Source organism: Otolemur garnettii, unplaced genomic scaffold (assembly GCF_000181295.1).
Source record: "Otolemur garnettii isolate 467f Iridium unplaced genomic scaffold, OtoGar3 scaffold00119, whole genome shotgun sequence".
Taxonomy (NCBI): domain Eukaryota; kingdom Metazoa; phylum Chordata; class Mammalia; order Primates; family Galagidae; genus Otolemur; species Otolemur garnettii.
In genome coordinates, this window is record NW_003852514.1 from 5,726,029 (window position 1) to 5,750,592 (window position 24,564).

The following is a 24,564-nucleotide window of genomic DNA, read 5'->3' on the forward strand; positions in this document are numbered from 1 at the left end:
AGTGCTGTAGCATCACAGCTCACAGCAACCTCCAACTCCTGGGCTTAAGCGATTCTCTTGCCTCAGCCTCCCAAGTAGCTGGGACTACAGGCGCCTACCACAACGCCCGGCTATTTTTTGGCTGCAGTTTGGCCAGGGCAGGTTTGAACCTGCCACCCTCTGTATATGGGGCCGGCACCCTACTCACTGAGCCACAGATGCCGCCCCCTGAGGGGAAAATTTATCACTTTAGATGCCTACATGCAAAAAACAGAAAGACAGCGCATCAACAAACTCAAAAGCCATGTGATGGAATTGGAAAAAGAAGAACAATCTAAGCCTAAACCCGGCAGAAGAAAAGAAATATCCAAAATTAAATCAGAAATCAATGAAATTGAAAACAAAAGAATGAATCAGAAAATTTATGAAACAAGGAGTTGGTTTTTTGAAAAAATAAATAACATAGATAAACCTTTGGCCAGACTAACTAGAAATAAAAAAGTAAAATCTCCAGTAACCTCAATCAGAAATGATAAAGGGGAAATAACAACTGATGCCACAGAGATACAAGAGATCATCTCTGAATACTTCCAGAAACTCTATGCCCAGAAATTTGACAATGGGAAGAAAATGGATCAATATTTGGAATCACACCCTCTCCCTAGACTTAGCCAAGAAGAAATAGAGCTCCTGAACAGGCCAATTTCAAGCACTGAGATTAAAAAAACAATTAAAAAAACTTTCAACAAAAAAATGCCCTGGTCCAGATGGCTTCACACCAGAATTCTATCGAATCTTCAAGGAAGAGCTTATTCCCGTACTCCAGAAATTATTCCAAAAAACTGAGGTGGAAGGAATCTTCCCCAACACATTCTATGAAGCAAACATCACCCTGATACCAAAACCAGGAAAAGACCCAACTAAAAAGGAGAATTTCAGACCAATTTCACTAATGAATATAGATGCAAAAATTCTCAACAAAATCTTAGCCAATAGATGATAGCTTAGCATCAAAAGAAATCATACATCATGACCAAGTAGGTTTCATCCCAGGGATGCAAGGTTGGTTTAATATATGCAAATCTATAAATGTTATTCACCATAGCAACAGAAGTAAAACCAAAGACTATATGATCCTCTCAATAGATGCAGAAAAAGCATTCAATAAAATCCAGCACCCTTTTCTAATTAGAACACTGAAGAGTATAGGCATATGTGGCACATTTCTGAAACGGATCGAAGCTATCTATGACAAACTCACAGCTAATATTTTACTGAATGGAGTAAAACTGAAAACTTTTCCTCTCTGAACTGGAACCAGACAAAGTTGTCCTTTGTCACCATTACTATTCAACATAGTGCTGGAAGTTCTAGCCAATACAATGAAATAAAGGGCATCCAAATGGGAGCACAGGAGGTCAAACTCTCCCTTTCTGCTGATGATATGATCTTATACTTAGAGAATCCCTAAGACTCAACCACAAGACTCCTGGAAGTCATCAAAAAATTCAGTAATGTCTCAGGATATAAAATCAATGTCCATAAGTCAGTAGCCTTTGTATACACCTATAAGAGCGAAAATGAGAGGCTAATTAAGGACACAACTCCCTTCACCATAGCCTCAAAGAAAATGAAATACCTAGGAATATAACGAACAAAGGAGGTGAAGGACCTCTCTAAAGAAAATTATGAAACCCTAAGAAAGGAAATAGCAGAGGATATTAACAAATGGAAGAACATACCATGCTCATGGCTGGGAAGAATCAACATTGTTAAAATGTCCATACTTCCCAAGCAATCTACCTATTCAATGCCATCTCTTTTAAAATACCAACATCGTACTTTCAAGACTTGGAAAAAATGATTCTGCACTAGACTGTTTATTGCAGCTCAATTTACAATCACCAAAATGTGGAAACAGCCTAAATGCCACTAACCCAGGAATGGATTAACAAGTTGTGGTATACGTACACCATGGAATACTATTCAGCCATTAAAAAAAAAATGGAGACTTTATAGCCTTTGTATTAACATGGATGGAAGTGGAACACATTATTCTTAGTAAAGCATCACAAGAATGGAGAAGCATGAATCCTATGTACTCAATTTTGATATAAGTACAATTAATGACAAGGGGAGGGGGAGAGCAGAAAGAAAAAGGAGGGAGAAGTGGGGAAGGGATTAGCAGAGAGAGGGAGGGAGCGAGGGGGGTGGGGTCTTGGTGAGTGCTACACCTTTTGGGGGCATAACACGATTGTAAGAGGGACTTTACCTAACAAATGCAATCAGTGAAACCTGGTTTCTTGTATCCTCAATGAATCCTCAACAATAAATTTTAAAAAAGAAAAAAACAAAAAACTAAAGAAACCAAAATGAGTCCTGCGCTACTTTTTAATCAGAAATATTTGATCTGTATTTAAATTTCACAAAATTTACAATTGAAATGGATTAAAATGCCCAAAATACTTAAATGTTTTCCAATATCTAACAGGCCACCTGTGGACATGTAGAGAGTTATAGGTTTTTAAATTAAAATTTAAAATTAAGTTCCTCATTCATGTGAGGAAGTGCTCGCTCACTGCCACACATGGCTACTAGCTACCTGTACTCTCCAAGATGGCCATCCTCCCACAAAGACATCACCTGGTGATGTGAGCCCACTTTGTTTTAAAAAATTTTTAAATTAAAGCCACATTTACATAACATAAAATTTACCGCTGAGTGAGGCCTTGGTGTATGCCACACCTTTTGGGGACTTTACCTAATAAATGCAATCAGTGTAACCTGGTTTTTTGTACCCTCAATGAATCCCCAACAATAAAAAACAAACAAACAAAAACCCATTCGCCTCTGAAAATGCCACTGAAGTGGCATTTAGTACCTTCACAATGGTGTGCAATCATCACCTTTATCTAGTTCTAAAACATTTCATCGCCCCCAAAAGAAGCCCTATACCTGGTCAACAGTCAATCCTCATTTTGCCGTTTCCCCAAATGGACCCCTCCACCCAGCCCCTGGCAGTTATTAATAATTTTGTACCTACAGATTTGCCTGCTCTGGACATTTCACACAAATACAATCACACAGTATCTATTTTTTGTGTCTGGCTTATTTCACTAAGCACAATATCCTCAATGTTCATCTATGTTGCAGCATGAATCAGAACTTCATTCCTTTTTCAGCCTCAGCGAAATAAAAAAACCTCACTTCTACAAAAAAATAAAACAGCTGGGCATGGGGGAAAAGCAAAAGAAAAAACCACCCCACACACATACAAAAAGAAAAAAGAAAAAAAGAACTTCATACCTTTTTAAGGCTAAATTATGTATGTTTATCCATTTAATACTGCTATCAACATTTGCATACAAAGATCTGTTCAAGTCCCTGCTTTCAATTCTTTGGGGTATTTACCTAGGAGTGGAATTGCTAGGTCATATGGTAGTTCTATAATTAACGTTTTGAGGGCCCACCATACTGTTTTCCATGGCAGCTGCAACACTTACATTCCCACCAGCAATGAACAAAGGTTCCAATTTTTCCATATCCTCAGTGACACTTGTTATCTTCTGTTTTTTGATTACAACCATCCTCAGAGGTGTGGCACCACTGGTCCTTTAACCTGACCACATGCAAACAGGCCTGCAGACACTGCTCTGTAACCCAGCACCCTGCCTTTAGCACTGAGAAAGCAGACAAGACCCAAGGTGTCCTCTATAGAGGTTCTTGTAAAGTCTCTGGAAGACCAACGTCTCATTTGCAAAATTTTGGTAAGTATTTACTAGGCCCTCTTAGAATATCTTCTACTCTATTTTCTAAGGATGAGAAGGAAGAGAATTCCAGTAAAAAGAGTGAGATTAATGATATTACCAACATGGTAATTACAGGCACTCTAACATCATTCTTAACTTACTTGGAGGCCCTGTCCACACTTTCTCTAGAGAACTCTGTGTCTCACTATGAGCCTATAACCATCACTTGCAGATTCCCACCTCTTTCTCCTTCTCAAACTGCAGTTTTTTTTTTTAAACAGCCCCAGGCCCTGTAAGTCTTTTAGCTGCCAAGTTTCTTTATGTCCTCATGTTTTATAAACTGGTTTAATTTGTACCTGTTTTCCACTAGCATCTCCCACATTTAACCACTTTTCTTGAAGTACTTCTGTGAGACCTCAGATGTGACTTCAGTTACTCAACCTTCAAAACCACTGGATGGTACACAGCACACAAGTCCTGCGGGGCCAACTTTTGACAGCTGGTATGGTGTGCAGTGCCAAGAAAACACAGGTCAAATGTTCTCGGGATGGAGTTCACAGTACCCTCTGTAAAGGGTACTGGGATAAAGCAGTCTGATGGTTTAACATTAAGTTTTGATTTTTAACACTGTATTACTTTTTTAAAAGTTGGGTTTGTGGAGGAGGAATAGTTTGCGCACAGGAAAACTCACCCTTTTGAAGTTACATATCCATGAGCTGCCACTACAATCAACCCATACCAGAGAGGCCCCGTTACCCTCTGCCTGTGATGGTCATTTGCCACCCAGGGTATCTGTGTTCAGAATTTCACACACAGAATCACATAGCATGTATTGGTTTCCTGCTCTGAGCATGGGCCCTCTGACACTTGGCTGCACCATGCTCCACTACATGGGCGGGCCATGTACTTGTTCATGGACACGTGAGCATTTCCAAGATCACTAGTTTTGAACAGAGCTGCTGTAAATATCCATGTGCTTACGCTTCCTGGTAAATACCTAGGAGTGCTTGTGTTGGTACCTGTGGTGCCAGCTGCTGTCCAGACTGTATGCTCTGCTGCACCCTGCCAGCTGCACAGGAAAGGACTGACTGCCCCTCTAATCCAGCTATTCTAATAGGTGTCAAGAAGCATCTCACTGTACAGTTTTGGGGTTTTGTTTTTGAGACAAGATCTTGCTCTACTGCCTGGGTTAGAGTACACTGGTGTCATCATAGTTCATTGTAGCCTCATACTTCTATACTCAAGCAATATTCCTGCTCAGTCTCCTGAGTAGCTGGGATAACAAGGGTGTACCACCATGCTGGGTTACTTTTTTTCCTATTTTTAATAAGAGACAGAATCTCGCTATGTTGGCCTCAAGCAATCGTGCAGCCTCAGCCTCTCAGTACCAGGGTTATAGGTGTGAACCACTATGTCTGGTTCACTGTGGTTTTGAGTTGCAGTCTCCTTAGTGACTCATGATGTTGAGCTTCTCATGTGCTTAGTGGTTGTCACATTTTTTTAATGTTTTACTTGGAAATAACTTCAAGCTTAAAGTTGCTAGAATAAGATAAGCAGAAAGATATCCACACAGGAGTTAAGCAGCTGTGTATCTGCATACAATTCCCTTGTTATGTATGTATACTGCGTGTATGTGATAACGTATCTTCTCTGAAGCATTTAAGAGAAATCTGCATCCACCATGATCCTCTGCCCCAATTTCCTTCTTAAGGATAAGAAAGTCCTTTTATGTTTTACAGAACAGGGTTCAGTCCAGGGTCCTCACTGTATCTTGGAGGTCTTGTCACCTTTAATCTAGGACACTTCTACAGTATTTCTCTTTCCTTGGTGTCCCCTCCTAACTCAAGCATGCAGGCCCAGGATGCACACATGTTCTACCTACAGGCACACAATGCCCACATCCCTTGGTGGGTAGGTGTTCATTTAGGTCACTTGGCCAAGAGGAAGTCTGACCTCTCCACTCTAGTTACTGTTTTACAAATACTGTCCTTCACAGAACCCTTGGACTTTCTCGTTCCAGTGCCTCTGCATAGACCAGTGGCTAAAGTGCTTTATTGAAGCAAGTATCTTCTTTTATCTATTTGTTGTCAAGCACTGACTCTTGGATTCCTGACCCTTCAATGGCTTATAACTCATCATCCTTAATTATGCTGATTTCAGATGGTCTCAGACAAGGTTGGTGGAGGTTACTGTGACCCTGTTGCACCCCATCATTTCCTTGGCACATTCTCACTTTCTAGCATAACAAGATGCTCTAGGTTCCTCTTTTCCTCTTTTATCTACCCAGTCCCAAACCTATAATCTATTTATCTGAGGAACCCCGGACTGCAGGCTGAACAGTGTTCCCAATATGTCCTCATGGAAACTTCAACCTCAACGTGAATAAACTTACCTCAGCATCCCCCGATCTGTGCCGATGACTCACCCACATTTATATCCCTTTCCTTCCTTAGTAACGGAACCTCATTTCTATTCAGGGAAGCAATGTGCCCAGTGAGGACGAGTTTACTCCTCACAGCTGCCCGTGTGATCAAGCTTGGGCCAATGAGACTTATGGAAATGTTGTGGGATGTTCCTTCCGGGAAGGCACCTCAGAGCGAAGGCAGATAATGGGGTGAGACGACAGAATATGGAGGTGGTCTAGGGCACCCACTCAGCACCTGCTGCTGGGGGAATGTGGGCCATACTGGGGTAAATCTGACTGCAGGACATGCCATAAATCAGCTCTGTTATGGGCCATCTCCCAGTTTTTAATGTCAACAGAACGTGCCATGGTCTGGGTATGGTTGGAAGGTCCATGTGCTCCAAGGAGAGGAACAATAAAGTGACGCTGAGCTATGTTCCCTGTCTTCTTGTTGCACAGAAAGGAGGAGCCTGCCTCACCCACAAAGAAACAGCCTAGGCCAGCTTGGCTCTGCTGGCACATTCCTTCCACCTTCACTGGGACAGGCTGCCTCAGGCTACTGCCTTCTGTTGAATTTAGTCGTCCTACTAGAATAGATGGGAAGCATTCTGAACCCCCTGAAAAGCAGGTGGGCGCTCCCCAGGGACATCACTTACACTGAAGGCTTGAGGGTTTACATTTCATTTCACATACTAATTTCCAGGCTTTGCACTCTTGCCAAAAATGCTAAAGTAATTTAATCTGCAGTTTCCATTCTGAATTTATCAAAAAGTATGTTAAGTAATCCATAAGGACAGCCTCACCAGGCTACAAAAGGTTGCCAAGATTCAGGATGGCAGCTCACTAACAAGGAAAAGTACACGGCTCGGTGCCTGTGGCTCAAGTGGCTAAGGCGCCAGCCACATACACCTAAGGTGGTGGGTTCGAATCCAGCCCAGCCTGCCAAACAACAATGACGGGTGCAACCATAAAATAGCTGGACGTTGTGGCGGGCGCCTGTGGTCCCGGCTACTTGGGAGGCTGAGGCAGGAGACTCGCTTGAGCCCAGGAGTTGGAGGTTGCTGTGAGCTGTGATGCCACAGCACTCTACCCAGGTGGACAGCTTGAGGCTCTGTCTCAAAAAAAAAAAAGTACACAATAAACCATTCATCCTCATGATTGTTCCAAGAGGAACAAATGACAGTATCTAGATCACCTAGCAACAATAAATGAAAATTAAAAGTCCACTACTGTTGCCAACACCCTTGAAACAATTCATCCTCCAGGGAGAACCACAGCACACAGCTAATGGACTGTAATTATCCTGGAATTCCACTTCTGAGAAATAATAATCTAAATTAAGAGGTAGGGTGGATGCAGCTTGTACAGAATCACTCACAAGGTTCAAAAATCATAAACAAATACACTACAGTGAGTTTTAAAGCCTGAGCTTCAAAGTGTAAACCTCAGAGAATATTTCAGTGCAATTTCACTGCTTTTCAGTGACTTGTATGTGGAATGGCATTCAACTCACACACAGTGACAATCACACTCCAACAGAGGCATGCCCAAGAGCCCCTGCAGCAGAGAGCAGCCCTGCCTGCCTGCCTCTGCCTACGACAGTGCAGAGGGCAGCCTGTCGGCTACCCTGACTGCAAGAAGAAATGAGGACAATGCACAAGCCAACTTCCATGCTTCTGACTCCGAACTAGGCATCAAGGCATCGGGAAAAAGAGCTGGTGCATTGCCATGGTCGATTTTACATCTCCGTAACCAAGAAAGGAGCTTGCCTGAGTCAAGAAGTCTCATTTAACATTCTCAAGTGTGGGAGGGAGGGAGAAGGGAGGGAGGCAGGCAAGAACTGTCATACAGTTTTAGCTGCCACCCCTGCCTGCCCTGACTGGCTGATGTGGGATCCACAGCACAGAGAGGAGGTTGGGGGGGGGGGGGCGGAGGAGGGTGCTAGGAGGCGAGAGGTATGTCTGCACTGGCCTGCTGAGAGGTCAGAAGGTCAGAAACTCTAACAAAGGAGTTTGAGGGTGGGAGGGTGGGGGCGGGGCCAGTAGCAGGGCTCAGGGTGCAAGCCCTCTTTCTATGTCTCATGATGCTGGGTGGCACAGCTGTACTGTGATGGTAGCCCTGCCTGCCGTAACAAAGAACCATAGACGAGGGACATAAAGCAACACAAATGCATTCTCTCCCAGTTCTACAGGATAGAACTCTGAAATCAAGGTTTCAGCAGGGCCAGGGAAGGATCCTTCTTGCCATTTCCAACTTCTGGTGGCTCCAGCTGTCCCTGGGCTTGTGGCTGCATCACTCCCTCTCTACCCCATCTTCACATGGCTTCCTCTCTCCTGTGTCCATCTGTGGCCTCTTCTGTGCCTTATAAGGGACAGCTGTCACTGGATTTAGGGCCCACCTAGATAATCCAGGAGGACTAAGATCCTTAACTTATATAAGTGAAGATCCTTCTTCCAAGTAAGGCTACATTCACAGGACATCTTCTGAGCCCTTTAGACCAAAGCCCTCACCTTACTTTCCTTAGTTACTCCCAGTGCCTGCATAGGGTTGGGCATTTAATGGTAAGAAACCAACATTTGGAGATCAACCAGACTAGGATTCTTGGCATCGTCTAAAGGATGGGAAATAGAAGTCCAACAAAGCTAAGATGATGACCCGAAGAAAGGTAGCTGGCTGGCAGTGGGTGAAGACCTAAAGCCAGGCCCCTTGGTTTGCATGTAACCCCTTCCTGTGTCTAGAAGCTCAAGGGACACAGTGCACCAAGTTCCACATAGCAGATGCCATGTGGCAAATAGAAGGCAAACAAGATCTTCATGATCAAAGCAATCTGCTTACTCATTTACAATTATTATTTCAGATATGTAATCAGAGAAAAAACATGGCCCCAAAAGGTCACAAGTAAATAAATAAATCGAGCACAAACCCCCTAGTTCCCATAAAAAGTAATGTTTCTATGATACACTCTGATTTATTACACTAGAGGCTACATGGTGTGGGGGGGTGGGGGCTGGCAGATCCCTGCACGGAAGCACTGTGGGGAGAGGACTGCAATACTCCACACACTTCCTCTTTACCCAGGGACTGGATTTCTCACAAGTAAAGCTGTGTTGGGAATGCAAAGCCATCTTCTGATAACAAAGGCACTGAAGGGACTACTACTACACATGTAGTACCTCAATTCTAGAGGAATTTTCTATTCTACCCCTGCCCTATCACTGCAGAGTTAGCAGAGAACATACCAAAGCCACATTCGTGGGTAAGAACAAGCGCCCCTCGTGTCTATAGCTGGCACTGCTTTTTCTCTATAAACCCTAAGTAGCAGGTGCTTAGCTAAAGCAAACTACAAAAACGAAAGGCTTCTAGGGCACAAGTAAAACCTAGACTTAGCAGAACACACAAGTGGGGACAGGTTTATGGAGGGGCACATCGTGGCTCAGGGTACCCTAGTATAAGAGTGGGATGTGGCACAGGGCCCTCAACCTGCCTGGTGGCTGCTCCTCACCTTTACCTGACACAAGGAAGCCTCTGAAACCCACACTGGCACCAGCATTCATCCTTCCTCACTTTCTACTCCAAGGAACCTTCCTAGCTCCATAGCCCAAGGCTTCACCAGGCACTCCTAGTCCTCAGAGCAAACCAAAAAGCCCTCTAGAACCAGGCTGGTATGGGTTTGTGGACTAGCACCATGTGGGCAAGCTACTTATCTTCTCAGAGCGGCAGTTCTCAACCTGTGGGTTGCGACCCACAGGAATGATATTAAAAGGTTACGCCATTAGGACGGTTGAGAACCACTGTCTTAGCGCCTCAATGTTCCAATGTGTAAATTAGTTTACAGAGAATTATGCAGCATTGTAAGGCACCTCACATAGAGCACATGTCCAATGAATGGTGGCCATCATTAAAAGAAGTTATTGCTGGGGCCACTAGTCATGTCCCTATTCTCCTGATATCTGTACTTACAAGTGTAAAAAAGTAACATAGCTTTGGAATATCCATAAAGTAGTCAGGGTCACCTCTACCAACATAAATCCTTAAGAGGATAGCTAGGCAGTAATAACCACATATCTACAGAAATATTATAATGTAAAAGAAATCACTGGTACATTGATTCTTAATACAGTGGCTCAGAGACCAGTGACTAAGGCTGCTGGCTTCTGTGTCAAAGCTTCTATAATGTACAACCAGACCACGTGTGAAGGCTCATCAAGAGCTCCCTACTCAGAGGAAACCCACATGAGATAATGGAGATTCACTGGCCACTCTGCACTGAGTTCAAACAGTGGACAGCAGGACAGTCAAGGCCAGTGTTTTAAGGTAGGGCTGTCACTGACCTCAGTCCATGGAGACAGCATACCCCAGATTACAGGACCCCAGTACAGTCCAGCAGCTATAGAAGCTGGGCTGCACCTGCAAGGGGTAAGCTAGCCATTGCTCGTGCTCTCATACCTCTACAACTATGTGAAGCTCAAGTGAAGCAGAGGCCATGTTAGAGGCCTTGACATCTGAAAATATCAAATATGATACAAAGGAAAGGAACTGGTGGTACTCACAAGTGCCCACAACTTTGAAAAGGTTTCATGACGTGTGATTAATGCACAAGATTTATATGCTGGGAATGAAGGGACAAGGGACTAAGCTGCCAGGTAATGGCGAATTTGTTACAGCATTCACAGTCAGGAGAACAGCACTTGTCCAGTCTCTGGTTGCTGAATGGCACCCAGCAGGAAAAGCACAACAGAGCAAGATTTGGAACAAGAACTACTGACATCTATCACTGGCCATCAGCAGAGGTGGACCCTGGGTGGCCAGGCAAATCAGAACCAAGGACAGCCCAAACCCAGCCCTACTGCCAGAAACTCCACACATCACATGTGGGGCCTCAGAAGACCCTGTTTAGGATGAAACACTCACAAGGAGAGGGAGTGGTCAGGGCCATGGCAGCACCAAGGAGCATGCTGTCTGTGCAAAGGTTGCCTTACCTGCAGCCCCAAGTGAGCTCCACCTTCTAGGACTGACAGTGAGACCAAGGTTAAGACTGGTTCAGGTTCCCATGACACTGACAAAGTAATCTCCATTCAGTCCCTTGCCCAAATGTTCCTCTAATCATGAATGGGAGCAACCAGGGCAGAGCTTCTGTGGGTCTGGGCAGCATCTGCCTGACCGTCAGCATTGGCCAGGGCAGCCCAGAGAGAAGTCTGCCCTCACTGAGCATGTCTTATACAAAATGAAACATATTTATGTATTACACAAGTGAAGAACATGTCTGTATACAATTCCAAAGCTTTCTGTCCAAAGACCGAACACTTTTTTTCTTTTCTTAAATCTTTAACCGTTTTATCATGCCCTGCATTAAGTCCCTCAGTAGGAGGAAAGAAGAAACAAGTTAGTTCAAAATATGCTACACCTTAATTTTTCTGTAGAAGGCTGCCACTTGGGCACCAACAAGAGTCACCACTGACAGAGTTCAAAGCCTAGCATGGGATAAAGTTAGGTGCAGTGGAACACACACCTGTAATTCCAGCTACTCAAGAAGCTAAGGTGAGAGGAGTGCTTGAAACTAGGAGTTCAAGACCAGCCTGGGCAACATAATGAAACCCAGGCTATTTTCTTTTTTTTAAAGAAAGGAAGAGAAAAAACAGGGGAGGGGAGGGGGGAAAAGGAAGAAAAGAAAATAAGCTCTCAAAGGGGAAAGGGGACTGGCCCACCAAAAGGTCTGGCCCAGGTGTGCCACCCAATGTGTGAGAGTCTATTAACTGGTAACATGTGAGCTATTCATTTGACTTCACACCTTAATCTCACTGTCATGAACTCTGACCTAAGCCTAGCCAACAGCTGGGTGAGGAGAGCCACTGGGTCAAATGAACCCATTTGTCTGAATGTATTAACTCTGCATTCTCCAGACTGGCATCTGTGAAAAATCAACCCATTTTTTTCATTTTCAATTTATTTGTTTTTGCCTTAGATAAAAAGAGAATGAAGTTCTCAGAAATGACCAGGATGTCAAGGGGCCAAGCAAGGCTCAAGGGCCCATGAAAATGCACCCTAAGCAGTGTGCTTGACAAAATCCTACCCCAAAGTGCTGAAATTAATATTACTACTCAACTGTGAAGAAATTCATTGGTCAAAAGGGGCACCCCAGCAGGTTTGAAGTCTACCTGGGAGCTCTGCACATAGGTGCCCACACTTACCAAAACACACTTCCCTGGCTCGAGGCTCCAGAGAGAACTCTCGGTATTGATTTTATGGGTGAGCTTCCCTTCCATGAGGACACGCTCCCCATTTTCCTCCAGCATGGCCACACGGATGGAGTCACTGCTAAGAGCCACCGAGACCTGGGAACACAACAGAAGAAAATCATCTCAGCTGTGAGGATGACCACTGATATGCTATATGGTGGGAGGGATGATGGTTTCCAGGGTACCTGACTGCATACTACAACACTGTTGTGGGAATCACAACACCTGGCTCCTTCAGGTAAATGTACTTGGAAACTAGTAATGTAAGACGCTGTGGTGGAAGTTGTTAGGTTTCTACCCAAATCTCTTCTCTGTTCTTCAGTTAGGGGAGATCAATTCTCACAGCAGAAGGCAAGCAGAGGAGACAGGGAGGCGGGGTGGGTGCTTCCCCCTACCTTTCCCTTGTGGCCATGTGGAAGATGAAGGAGCCTAGCCCTGGACAGCAACTAAGATCACTTAGCAGTCACATACCCAATTTGCCCACCCCTGGACTGCTAGGTAAGAGCTAAGCACTGCCTCTTCCTTCCATGAGCCACCACAGTGCTTTGTGACTATAACTCAGTCATAGAGACCCAGAGAGGTTCCTTGGTTTTGATTTTGTCTTGGCTCATTTAGAAACCCAGGCTCTAGGGCGGCACCTGTGGCTCAAAGGAGTAGGGCACCGGCCCCATATGCCAGAGGTGGTGGCTTCAAACCCAGCCCCAGCCAAAAACCGCCAAACAATAAAAAAATAAAAAGAAATCCAGGCTCTATAAGATTCAGTCTACCCTCCTCCCTCAGAGCCAGTCCTGGGCAAAGACTGCCTGTGTACCCTCCTCACAGCTCTAGGAATAACTGCCCCCACTTGTCTGTCTCTAAAACTAGACAGGAGGCTGCTGAGAGCACAGTTCTCCCTTTACTTCATTCCACATACCATTCAACCCAGCCAACAGATGCCAAAGCAGAGTGCGTGTACCCCAGGAGGTTCATAAGGTCAGTTATTACAAAACGAAAGAAAGAGAACTCTTATTTACATTTTGTTTCATTTACTCTTTTTAAATTCTAAAATGTTTTGTAATGTAAAAATATTTTACAATAGCATTTGCATAATATATACATTAATAAACACTGGAGCCAGTACTTACATTTTTCTAATTGGAGTGTGGAATCAGAACAATTTGGAGGCTACTCTCCCATGTCACTAAGTAGAGGGCTCATTAAATGCTTATAAAATGATTGAAGAAAACCCCCTAAAGAAAAAAGCCCTCAAAGTTACAGATTTTTCAAATCAGAGTTTAGTATTTGCCAATGAAATTGAATACCACAACCTAACTGTGGTTTAAATATTCATAAATCTAAAAAGGAAATGGAAGAATCAATGAGCCACCACGGCCAGGCAGTTCAGCCTAAGTGAAAAAGGATTTCTAGGCTATGCAGTGAAGGGCACAAGGTGGCACTTGGCGGCACTGCCTACCAAGTGGATACAGCCTGGATGTTCCACTGGCCATGGGACTCACCAGCAGGTTCAGAAGCACACTTTAAGGAGGCATCCTCCCATGAGACTTGCACTGACCTTTCATGGGAGAATTTACCATGGAAAAGTCTGCCTATTTGGCTGGTCCTGCCCAGCAATGGGGACAAATGAGCTTTGCTCCCTACCTTCTAATAGCAAGAGGAATACAAGCAAATGTGACCATGGCCCCACTCACTCCTAGAAGGATCCAGACACATGCTGGACTAAATCATGCCTAACCATGAACTTGTATGCTATGGAAACCTGACATCGAGGGCCAATCCTCTTTAGTCCTGGCCTCCCAAGAATGAGCTTACTTTTTTTTTTTTTTTGAGGCAGAGTCTCATTCTGTTGCCCTTTGTAGAGTACTGTGGTGTCACAGGTCACAACCTCAAATTCTTGGGCTTAAGTGATTCTCTTGCCTCAGCCTCCCAAATAGCTGGGACTACAGGTGCCCACCACAACACCCAGCTATTTTTTTGTTGTAGTTGTCATCCTTGCTTTTAGTGGGCCCAGGCTAGGTTTGAACCCACCAGCCCCAGTGTATGTGGCCGGTACCCTAACCACTGAGCATGGGCACTGAGCCAAAACAAGCTTACTTAACAAATATAATTCTCCCAGCCAGCTTTACATAATATGATACTTTCCGAATTTGGGCAAGCTTCTCACACTGCCTACCCATAGGGATGAACCAACTCATCAAGGGAGAAAATCAGACAAGAGATACTTCTGGGATGCCAATTGCAGGCATCACACTGGGAATAGGCAGGTATTCATCTCTTTGACTTCCTCTGACCTGCAGAAATGACAAACAAAGAGAAAAACCCCAAACAGTGAAAAGGGGAACGTGTGAAGTAAGGAACAGATAGGATGTCAACATTAGGAGGAAGAGGAGAGGAATGGGGGACAAATCCTACAAGGCAAGAGACATATGGAAGCCACAGCTACAGGGGCTCTGGTTGGGAGTAAAGAGGACAGAAGCAAGGAGAATAGTGGCACATATGGGAACCAGCTATGCCTCTCTAAGCCCAATCAAAGGAAATATATATCCTGCTGTTTGCTACACAGCAAGGGAGAGCCTTGCTCCAAAGACAGTGACCAGCAGGCTGAGGAGCCTGATGAGGATGCCCATACCCCAAGTCAAGTTTTGCTCACTCAAGCATTAAGACAGCCAAGGCCCCATGCCCTGAAAAGCAAAGCTGACTGGTCAAAACACTCAGTTCTCAGTGGTGCTGGGAGGAGCAGACCTCAGACACAGTGGAGAAATCCATTAATACTGTCCCTAACTTAAGAGAGTGAGGAAAAAAATTATTTTATTTAAAAAACTAGGGAATTGAGAGTTGCATCTTAAGAGAAAAAACAGCCACATGAAAAGACAGGTAAAAAAACAAAAACAGGCTCAACGCCTGCAGCTCAGTAGTCAGGGCACTAGCCACATGCACCAGGGCTGATAGGTTCAAACCTGGCCAGGGCCTGCTAAACAACGACAACAGTAACAAAAAAATAGCCAGGCATTGTGGTGGGCACCTATAGTCCGAGCTACTCAGGAAGCTGAGGCAAGAGAATCACTTAAGCCCAAGAGTTTGAGGTTTCTGTGAGCTGTGACATCATAGCACTCTACTGAGGGTGACATATTGAGACTCTGTCTCAAAACAAAACAAAACAAAACAAACAAACAAAAAGATCACAGAGGTTAAGTAGGTAAAAGATATTCCTCAATGCTCCTTTAACCAAAACAAGCAAATGGAAAAGAAAAAAAGCAAGCAAAAAAAGATATTCTAAAATATTTCCATTTTTTATCTTCATAGAGATCTGAGAAAACACTGTATTTATAGAACCAGGATAAAATATGAAAACAGAACAATTACACCAAAAAGAAAAAACATAAGAATTTACAATATAGTAGCTAAAATAAAAATTTCGATAGAAAAACTGGAAGATGAAGTCAAAGAAATCAAAATAGAAACAGAGATCAATTTAAGAAAACTGGCATTCCAGAACTTAGGACAGTAATAACAGCATTTTCCACAGCTAAAGAAAAATATGTTTTCAGGTTGAGAAAACCCACAAAGAGCAGAATGAATGAAAGATGACTTATATAAACTCATGAAATTTCATAACATTGAATGCTTTTAAAAAGGTCCTAAAAGTGCCAATGAGGAGGAGAAAAGGTTTACTCACAAAGAATGTAAATGGAAGAGACTTCTAAAATCAATTACACTGGATGTAAGAAGACAAGAGAAAAGCCTTCAATCTAAGGGGAGAATTATTAAGATAGAATTCTGTATACATCCAACTGTAGAATTAGTGAAAGACTAAAATAAATATATTTTCAGACATATAAGAACTCTGCACTTACCACATATCACTTTGAGAAAAACAAAATGAGGATGAAAACTAAAAAAGAGGAATGTCTAGCTTGGATCCAAAAAGCAGTGCATTTAATCACAAAGTGCAGGAAGAAAGTTCCAGGATGGTACTTATGCAGAACTAGAGATAACCAGTCCAGACTGAAGCTCTGGAAAGGGATTTCTAGACAATGCATCCTATTAATGAGAGTCCGGGTGATTCTAAGGTTATGATGAAAGTTTTGACAGCAAGATAAAAATGCAGTAAGAACCCTCAGGAAAATAAAAACTATATAAGAAATTCCCAAACCAGACTTTTACCAGTACAAATGGTGAAGAAAAGGCCTCTAAAAGAGCTCTCCTCCATTAAAACAACCAAAAAACGGGCAAAAATCATCAACCAATCTTTTATGAACTTTGGAAACTAACCAAAGGTTTGCAGGAACCCAGGAACTATAAATTCAATAAACAACCCAAGTTCTGTGACATTTTAATATTTTAAAGCCCTAGACCCATCCCCACCCTCCAGCCCCTTGGCAACCCACATTCTTAGTGTAGCCTAGTAGGCATCAGGATGAGCAAAATAGAACCAGACTTCTTTGAAAGCTTCAATCCCAAAGAACTGTCTTTGTTAGATTTGTCCAATGGTTCCCTGCTTACAAGACTATTTTTAACTGGACACAGAAAAGCCTTTTCACAGGGGAGTATTTGTTGAAAACAATTATAGACAAGTGTTTTAACCAAAGTTAGTTCATGGTGGCTAACAACTGAGGCAAGCCAAAGGAAAACGTAGGGAATAAAATATATGTGGAGGCTTTGAAAGGAATATACAGGGTTCAGTGCGTGCTCAGGAGAAACCTGAGAAGGTCTTAAGCTCTCATCTTTAGCTGATTTTGACTCTACCTGAGCAGGAAGTGAAGGCTTAGGCAGAGTTTTCAACTGCTAGGCTGCATGCTCCAATATGTACATGAAGCCCCTCCACAAAGACTGACATATTTACTAGTCCCAGGAGTTTAAGAAATTCTCCATTTAATACTTAGCTGACCACTAAACTCACCAAATAGAGACTTCACTGGCCACATGCAAAAAAGAACACACACTTTATAGAATTAGTTGAGAAAAGTTAGTGATTAAACAATAAAAACAATTACATCAAGAACGAACAACCATGGAGAGAAAGGAGCATCTGATTTTTAGAGTTGCTACATTATTATTTAAAATATCCACTTAACAACAACAACATTATAAGACTTGCAAGAAACAAGAAAGCATGGCCCATATACACAGGGGAAAGAATACAATAAAATCTGTCTCTAAGGAAGCCCATATATGGAGTTTTTAACACAGAAGTAAATAGTAATGAAGGAATAGCAAAAGAGAAACGAGGAACAAAAATTTTAAAACTTACTACAAAGCTACTGTAATCAGTAGCAAAAAAAAAAAAGACATACATATGTATTTACCAATGGAACAGAATTAAAAGTCTAGTAATACAACCCCATATATTTATGTTCAGTTGATTTTTGACAAGAGTACCAAGACAAAAAATGGGAGGGGGTCAAGGACCAAAACAAAAAAGGGGGAGTAGAGTACCAAGACAATTCAATAGTGGAAAAATAAAAATAGTCTTTTCAACCTATTGTACCATGACAAAACAGAATGAAACTGGCCCACTACCTCAGAATGAAGTTGAACCATAACACTACCTCATCCCATAAAATAAAATTTCAACTCATTACCTCACACCACATCATGACATTTCAACTCAAAATATATCAAAGATTTAAATACAAGAGCTAAAATTAAAACTCTGAGAAGAAATATAACAGTAAATCTTTGTGCTCTTGGATTAGACAGTGGTTTCTTAGATACAACACCAAAAGTACAAGCAACCAAAAGAAAAAATAGATAAATTAGACTTCATCAAAGCTAAAACTTGTTCTTCAAAGGACACTATCAAGAAACTGAAGACAACTAATAATAGGAGAAAATATTTGCAAATCATGCATTTAACAGGTAGTATCTAGAATATATAAAGAACTCTTAAAACTCAACAATAAAAAGACAACCCAATTAAAACATGAACAGAAGACTGGATAGGAACTTTTACAAAGAAGTTCATGAGCACACGAACAGAGGCTCAACATGAGGGAAATGCAAATCAAAACCACAAGGAAATACTACTTTGCATCTAGTAGGATAGTTACATTTAAAAATAAATACATAAAACAGACAGGAACAAGTGTTGATGAGGATATGGAGAAATTTGGACCTTCACACATTTCTGGCACCTTCATAAAAAGATGCCAGCATTTTGGAAAAAGTTAATCATAGAGATACCATATGATCCAGCAATTTCACCCCTAGGTATATACCCAAGAGAACTGAAAACATATGTCCATATGTGGGTGGTAGAGGGAAAGACCAAGGTGCACGTGGGTGCACAGGGGAGAATATGGAGATACATCCTTCTCTTCAGACTCATCCCACATCACAAGTCCCAAGATGCTGATGAAGGACAAGCAAGACAATCTGAACAGAGGTAGAGACCACTTGAGAAAAGATCCCTGGTGTATTTATGTTTGGGGAAATGCCTTCATAGGCCAAAGATCGTCACCCTGAGGTTCTGAGGAGAACCCTTACCACCAAGGTCCCTTTAGGACCAGAAACGTTATCCAGCAAGCTGAGCAATATGTCCCTTCACCAAACAAATAAGATAAAGATACACATGCAAGTACACTTTGTGTAGATAAATCCAAAATACATATCCACATTTATTAAGCATACCGTGCTCTTACAATTGTATTTATAATACAAGAACTGATTTAAAACCCAGAGTACTTTCCACCAACACTCCATATTACCCTTATCCACATAAACAATTTGTAACAGATGTGTACAATCTAGAATATTTCTTTCAATTATAATTTTTACTAAAAGGTGAAAGATTTATACAATCTGAAGAGAAACCAGAGTATCAATTATAATTTTTAAAAATCAACATTAGGACACACCCAACAGGAATCTGGGGTGATTGTGATGAGGGGCACACAAAATGTGTGGCTTCCCTATGAACAAATTCCCTACATGTGAAGAAGAAAATTATAAAATGTATGTGGTGGGTGTATTGGTGATCACTATATAATTTTTTCAACTGTACTGTATATTTGAAAAATTGCCTAATAAAATTTTCAGAAAATTTAAAAAAGAATCAACATTAGGGTCTACTTTTTGCTTTAGTTATCTCTCTCTAATTTCATTCAATTTCAAGTTCTACCTGCTTTTTTTTTTTAGACAGGGTCTCACCCTGTTGCCAAGCTAAAGTTCAATGGCATCATCATAGCTTATTGCAACCTCAAACTCTTGGGCTCAAGTGATCCTCCTGCCTTAGCCTCCCAAATAGCAGAGAATATAGAAGTGACAACCACCTGGCTAATTTTTCTATTTTTTGTAGAGACTCACTGTTGTCCAGGATAGTTTCCAAGTCCTGGCCTCAAACAATCTTCCTGCCTTGGCCTCCCAAAGTGTTAGGATCATAGGCCTGAGCCACCACACCTCCAGGTTCCACTTGTATTTTTCTAACAGTTGCATTTTAGTGTGTCTTTATCTAATCAATATTAATATTACATTAACAGGAAGGTCAACAAGAAGTGACCTTCATAGTGCTAAGCTGTTGTTTTCAACAAAAGAGGCTCAGATTGCCAAGAAGGGCTTTCTATGAGGAAAATAAATCATTTCCATAACAATTATGTTGGAAACCACTAGCAGAATTTAGACAAAACTACTCTAATGGGGTAAAAAGATCAAATTGGATTATAAGGCAGCAAAAGTTCAAATAACTATCACAGAAATGCTACCAAAAATGAAACCTATTCCTTTCTAATTCTGATTTAATTCTAGAAGCCACCAAAAAGTAAAAAAGGACTAACTGATTCAACTTCATAAATACTAGTAGGTTTCTTCAAGGAAAAAACATAAACCAAAAGATTAATAACAAAATGTGACAAGAAGCTTGGGGCCTGTTGCTCAAGCGGCTAAGGTGCCAGCCACATACACCTGAGCTGGCAGGTCGAAATCCAGCCTGGGCCTGCCAAACAATGATGGCTGCAACCAAAAAATAGCCGGGTGGGTGTTGTGACAGGCACCTGTAGTACCAGCTACTTGGGAGGCAGAGGCAGGAGAATTGCTTGAGCCCAGGAGTTGGAGGTTACTGTGAGCTGTGACACCACAGTACTCTACCCAGGATGACAGCCTGAGGCTCTATCTCAACAACAACAAAAAAAAGGGACAACAGATCTGCGATATATATCACAAAGGTCTGATCTTTCTAATACTTAACATATACAGAGCTCCTACAAATCAGTAAGAAAAAGTGCAACAACCTAATAGAAAACGGGCAAAGATATACCAGTTCAAAGTAAAGGCACATGTAAAAAAATATGCCACCTTACTCCAATAGAAATATAAGTTCACACTATACCTAGATGTTATTTTTTTCACCTATTCAACTTACAAAACCCAAAAGTTTGATAACATTTTTGTGAAAAACGAGGACTCCTGTACATGGCTGATAAGCATGTAAGTTACTATAACCTCTAAGGAAGGCAATTAGGTAATACTTACAGAAATTAGAAATACATATAGCTTTCAATAATAGCAACTGCACATATGAGGTCTGACAATTAAGTTCACAAACTTGCCACCATGCACTTACATTGGCAGAACTCTACAAACCACTTGGTAAGGTTTCATAACTGTGGCATACAGTGTCTCACAGCTGTGTTTGTGTTGACATGTGGTAGTGTCTTCTGTTCATTATTGTTATTGCATGTTTTCATGTGCCCTCATGAGAATGTTGGAGCTTGAACTAGAGCAATGAACAAACACTTGTAAATTTTTTGTTAAACTTGGCAAGAATAGAAGTGAAATCAGGGACATATAATCCAAGTTTATGAGGATAATGCCATTAAGAAAATGGCAGCGTACAAATGGATTAAATGTTGTTTTTTTTGTTTGTTTTTTTTTTTTACGGGGACAGAGAGGGCCACTGATGAAGAGAGGCTGGGTGGCCAATAATGAGCATAACATGGCAGGTTCAGGGTATGTCTGCCTATTTCAAGTGGAGCTCAGACTGCTAGGGAGAGATGGAAGAGGAGTAGATGTGGACCGGAGAGGCACAGAAGGGACTGAGATTAAGGCTGGCAGTCTTACTGTCACCATGAAGGCTGTGGGGTGCCAGCCAGGCTGCCCTCACTGTACAGAGTGAGTCACTTCCTAAGAACACACATGCGACTCGACTGGACATGCTCCTGAACAGTCTCTCTCTCTCTAAGATGCCAGCAACACTGGTATTTATAAAGTAAGGAGTGTGGCCCAGAAAAAACTGCATGAGCTTTAGAAGCAGACACACCTGAATCAAATGACAGCTTTGCTACTTCATTCATTCAGCCATGCATTCATTCAAAAACTTATCTAGAGTGCTTACTGTTCCAGGCATAATGAGGGTGACAATACTATAGATTTTCCATGTCAACTTGGATAATTTAGTAACTTTTCTCGGCCTCAATTTCTCATTTATAAAATAGAATGACATTATACTTACTCTGCAGGTTCTCATGAAGATTGAAATAAGGATACAGTTTCTGGCATATATCAATTTTTTTCATATTGTGGAAATGAATTACGTAATTTCCTATTTTGCACTGTTACATGAGGTTTTTTAAAATAAAAGTGAAGCCTACTTATTTATAACCTAGGATAATATTATTCTTATCAAAGTTCCTTGAGTAAATATCTCTCTCCCACTAAAAGATTAAACTTCTATTCACTCAAACTCATTAAATGGAGGCTTCAGAAACCTTAAGCTTTTGAAACACAAGTCATGAATGCTACAGCTACACCATGACATGGCTATCCCTGCTCCACAGAAGAGCACTGCATTGCACAGCCTGGACATGCTCTTCGTCCTGTGACCTGAGTTCTTTGCCTCTCAGGACTGGATGGGGCTTCAGTGGGGTGTCTTGACTTACAGGGGTGTGAAAGGAGTGTGGATGAAGAAGCAGCAGCACTTCTATGTTTATTCTTGGGAGGGAGGGGGATAGGCCTTAGCATGGTACCTGGCACCTAGCACCAAAAGAGAAAGCTCTCCATGAGGACCCTGTGAGAAGTGGCATAGCTGTCCTCAGAGGGTGGCATGAACTACTAGCCCAGCCATCTTGCCCTGAGAGGTTGCAGAGGCACAGAGAACAATACTACGGTGCTGGCCCTAGCAGGGCTAGATACTCTCCAAGGACCCCAAGTTAACCTTAGAAAGGAGGGCGTAGGGACAGGGAAGCCTGTCTCTCCCTTCCTCTCATGCAGCCATCTCACTGCCCTGGGAGGACTACAGGCTCTAAGACAGTGGTTCTCAACCTGTGGGTTGTGACCCCTTTGGACTGTATTAAAGGGTTGTGGCATTAGGAAGGTTGAGAACCACTGCTCTTTCTGCCATGATTAAAGGTCCTGGAGAATTAAATCATAAGCATTTCATTTCTGTGATATACAACTCATCAGCACACACAGGGAGGTGGTACCCACTGTGTCACTTTGTCTAAGATGAGTTTACTGGACCCTGGGCTGGCAAAGCCAGGAAACTTACATGACAGATGCATCCTAGCTATCACTGACAGTTTAGTTGCCAGGACTTTTCTTAGGGAGCTGAAGGTAGATTTAATCTTTAGGAAAAATGCAGACTTCACTAAGGTAATGGCTGAGTATTCCCTTGACTATCGATGCCTCCCATCTATAATGGGAGTCCCAAGAGTGTCTATGAGTTTGCTGAGTAAAAGAGGCCAGTATCTCAAATCCATGGGCTTCTCTCTTCTGAGCCATATACACATCTTGGTGTTGAGTGCTGCTCAGAGTGACAACAGGGCTCACTATCTCCTAAGGGAGATTTCCACAGATCAGCTGGGAGGACCTCACAGAGTGGATAGAAACGAGGATGGTACACACAGCACACTCCTGGGGCAGAAGAAGGAACACACCTCACATCCTACAGTTAATCCAAACCCTCCCTCAATGATGCTGAGTCCGTCTTGCAACAGCTCAGTCCAGCTTGGGTGAAGCCATGCCCATCTCCCCCAAGGCAGTTACCTGCTTCCCCTTCACCACGTGCTTGGGCACTGGCACCCTGACCTCCAGGTCAGTGTAGTCCTGTGACCAGGTATAGTTCTCACGAACAGCACCATTGTAACTGTCAGGGTTTTTCTGGAACTGCTCCTGAATCCTGAGAAAGAATAAGAAAGAGTAAGATGCCAGCCGGGCAGACATGACCAAAGGAACCCACCCGCCTGGCATATGCCACTCCTATATCCTGAAAGAGTGACCAGCTTGAGTTTCAGCTCAAGCTCACCTGCTTTTGCATTTGTAAACTTCCTCTTTGGGGGGTGATTTCCTTTCTGACCCTCCTACACAGTCTTCCCAGAAAATCACTGGACAAGGTAAAAGCTATAGAGAAGAAACCCAAGTACAATATACTTGAGTTTAAGAAAAGTATCTGTGGCTCAGCGCCTGTAGCTCAAGCGGCTAAGGCACCAGCCACATACACCTAAGGTGGCGGGTTTGAATCCAGCCAGGGCCCGCCAAACAACAATGACGGCTGCAACCAAAAAATAGCCAGGCATTGTGGTCGGCGCCTATGGTCCCAGCTACTTGGGAGGCTGAGGCAGGAGACTCGCTTAAGCCCAGGAGTTGGAGGTTGCTGTGAGCTGCAATGCCAAGGCACTCTAGCCAGGGGGCCAGCTTAAGGCTCTGGCTCAAAAAAAAAAAAAAAAAAAAAAGGAAAGAAAGAAAGAAAGAAAGAAAAGAAAAGTGTCTGTGACCACAATCAAAGCATATGCTTGTCTGCTAGCCTTTGCAATTACTCAGAACTAGGTCTGTTAATTAACCATAGGGACCATCTGAATAAAAAAGCCTTGGCCTCATGGGTGCTTGGTTCTTATAAACTGCTTGTCAGAGCCTATCTTTAAAAACAAAAACAAAAAAAGGTAAAACAATTTCATCCTGCAGCTGCTAAACTTTAATCCTAATTCAACCCCCAGCCTCTAGTTTCTCCTAGTAAATAAAGCAAAGCCAAAGGGACTAGATTAAAATTGTATGTATCACTAATAAGAGGTAAACAATACATGTAACAAAACAGCCTAAAAAATACCTGTCAATTAAATCCTATTGTAGACACCTCTTACAAACACAGCACAGATGCAAATAGGCCTAACCAAGAAGTTGATGTTAAAAAATACAGTATTTCGGCTCGGCGCCTATAGCTCAACCGGCTAGGGCGCCAGCCACGTATACCTAAGGTGGCGGGTTCGAATCC

At 42.5% G+C, this 24,564-nt stretch overlaps 1 protein-coding gene and 1 pseudogene across 1 annotated transcript in view; one reads left to right on the top strand and one right to left on the bottom strand.

Moving 5' to 3' along the window:
- The window catches only part of NUDCD3 (NudC domain containing 3), a 106,772-nt gene that overhangs the window by 14,557 nt on the left and 67,651 nt on the right, over positions 1–24,564 (bottom strand). Inside the window, exons 3-4 of the mRNA XM_003797576.3 lie at positions 23,343–23,475; positions 12,321–12,464 (exon numbers count right to left, since the gene is read on the bottom strand). Coding sequence (XP_003797624.1) covers positions 12,321–12,464; positions 23,343–23,475 — 277 coding nt within the window. The remainder of the gene's footprint in view (positions 1–12,320; positions 12,465–23,342; positions 23,476–24,564) is intronic.
- Positions 19,214–19,299, top strand: LOC111727727 (annotated as a pseudogene).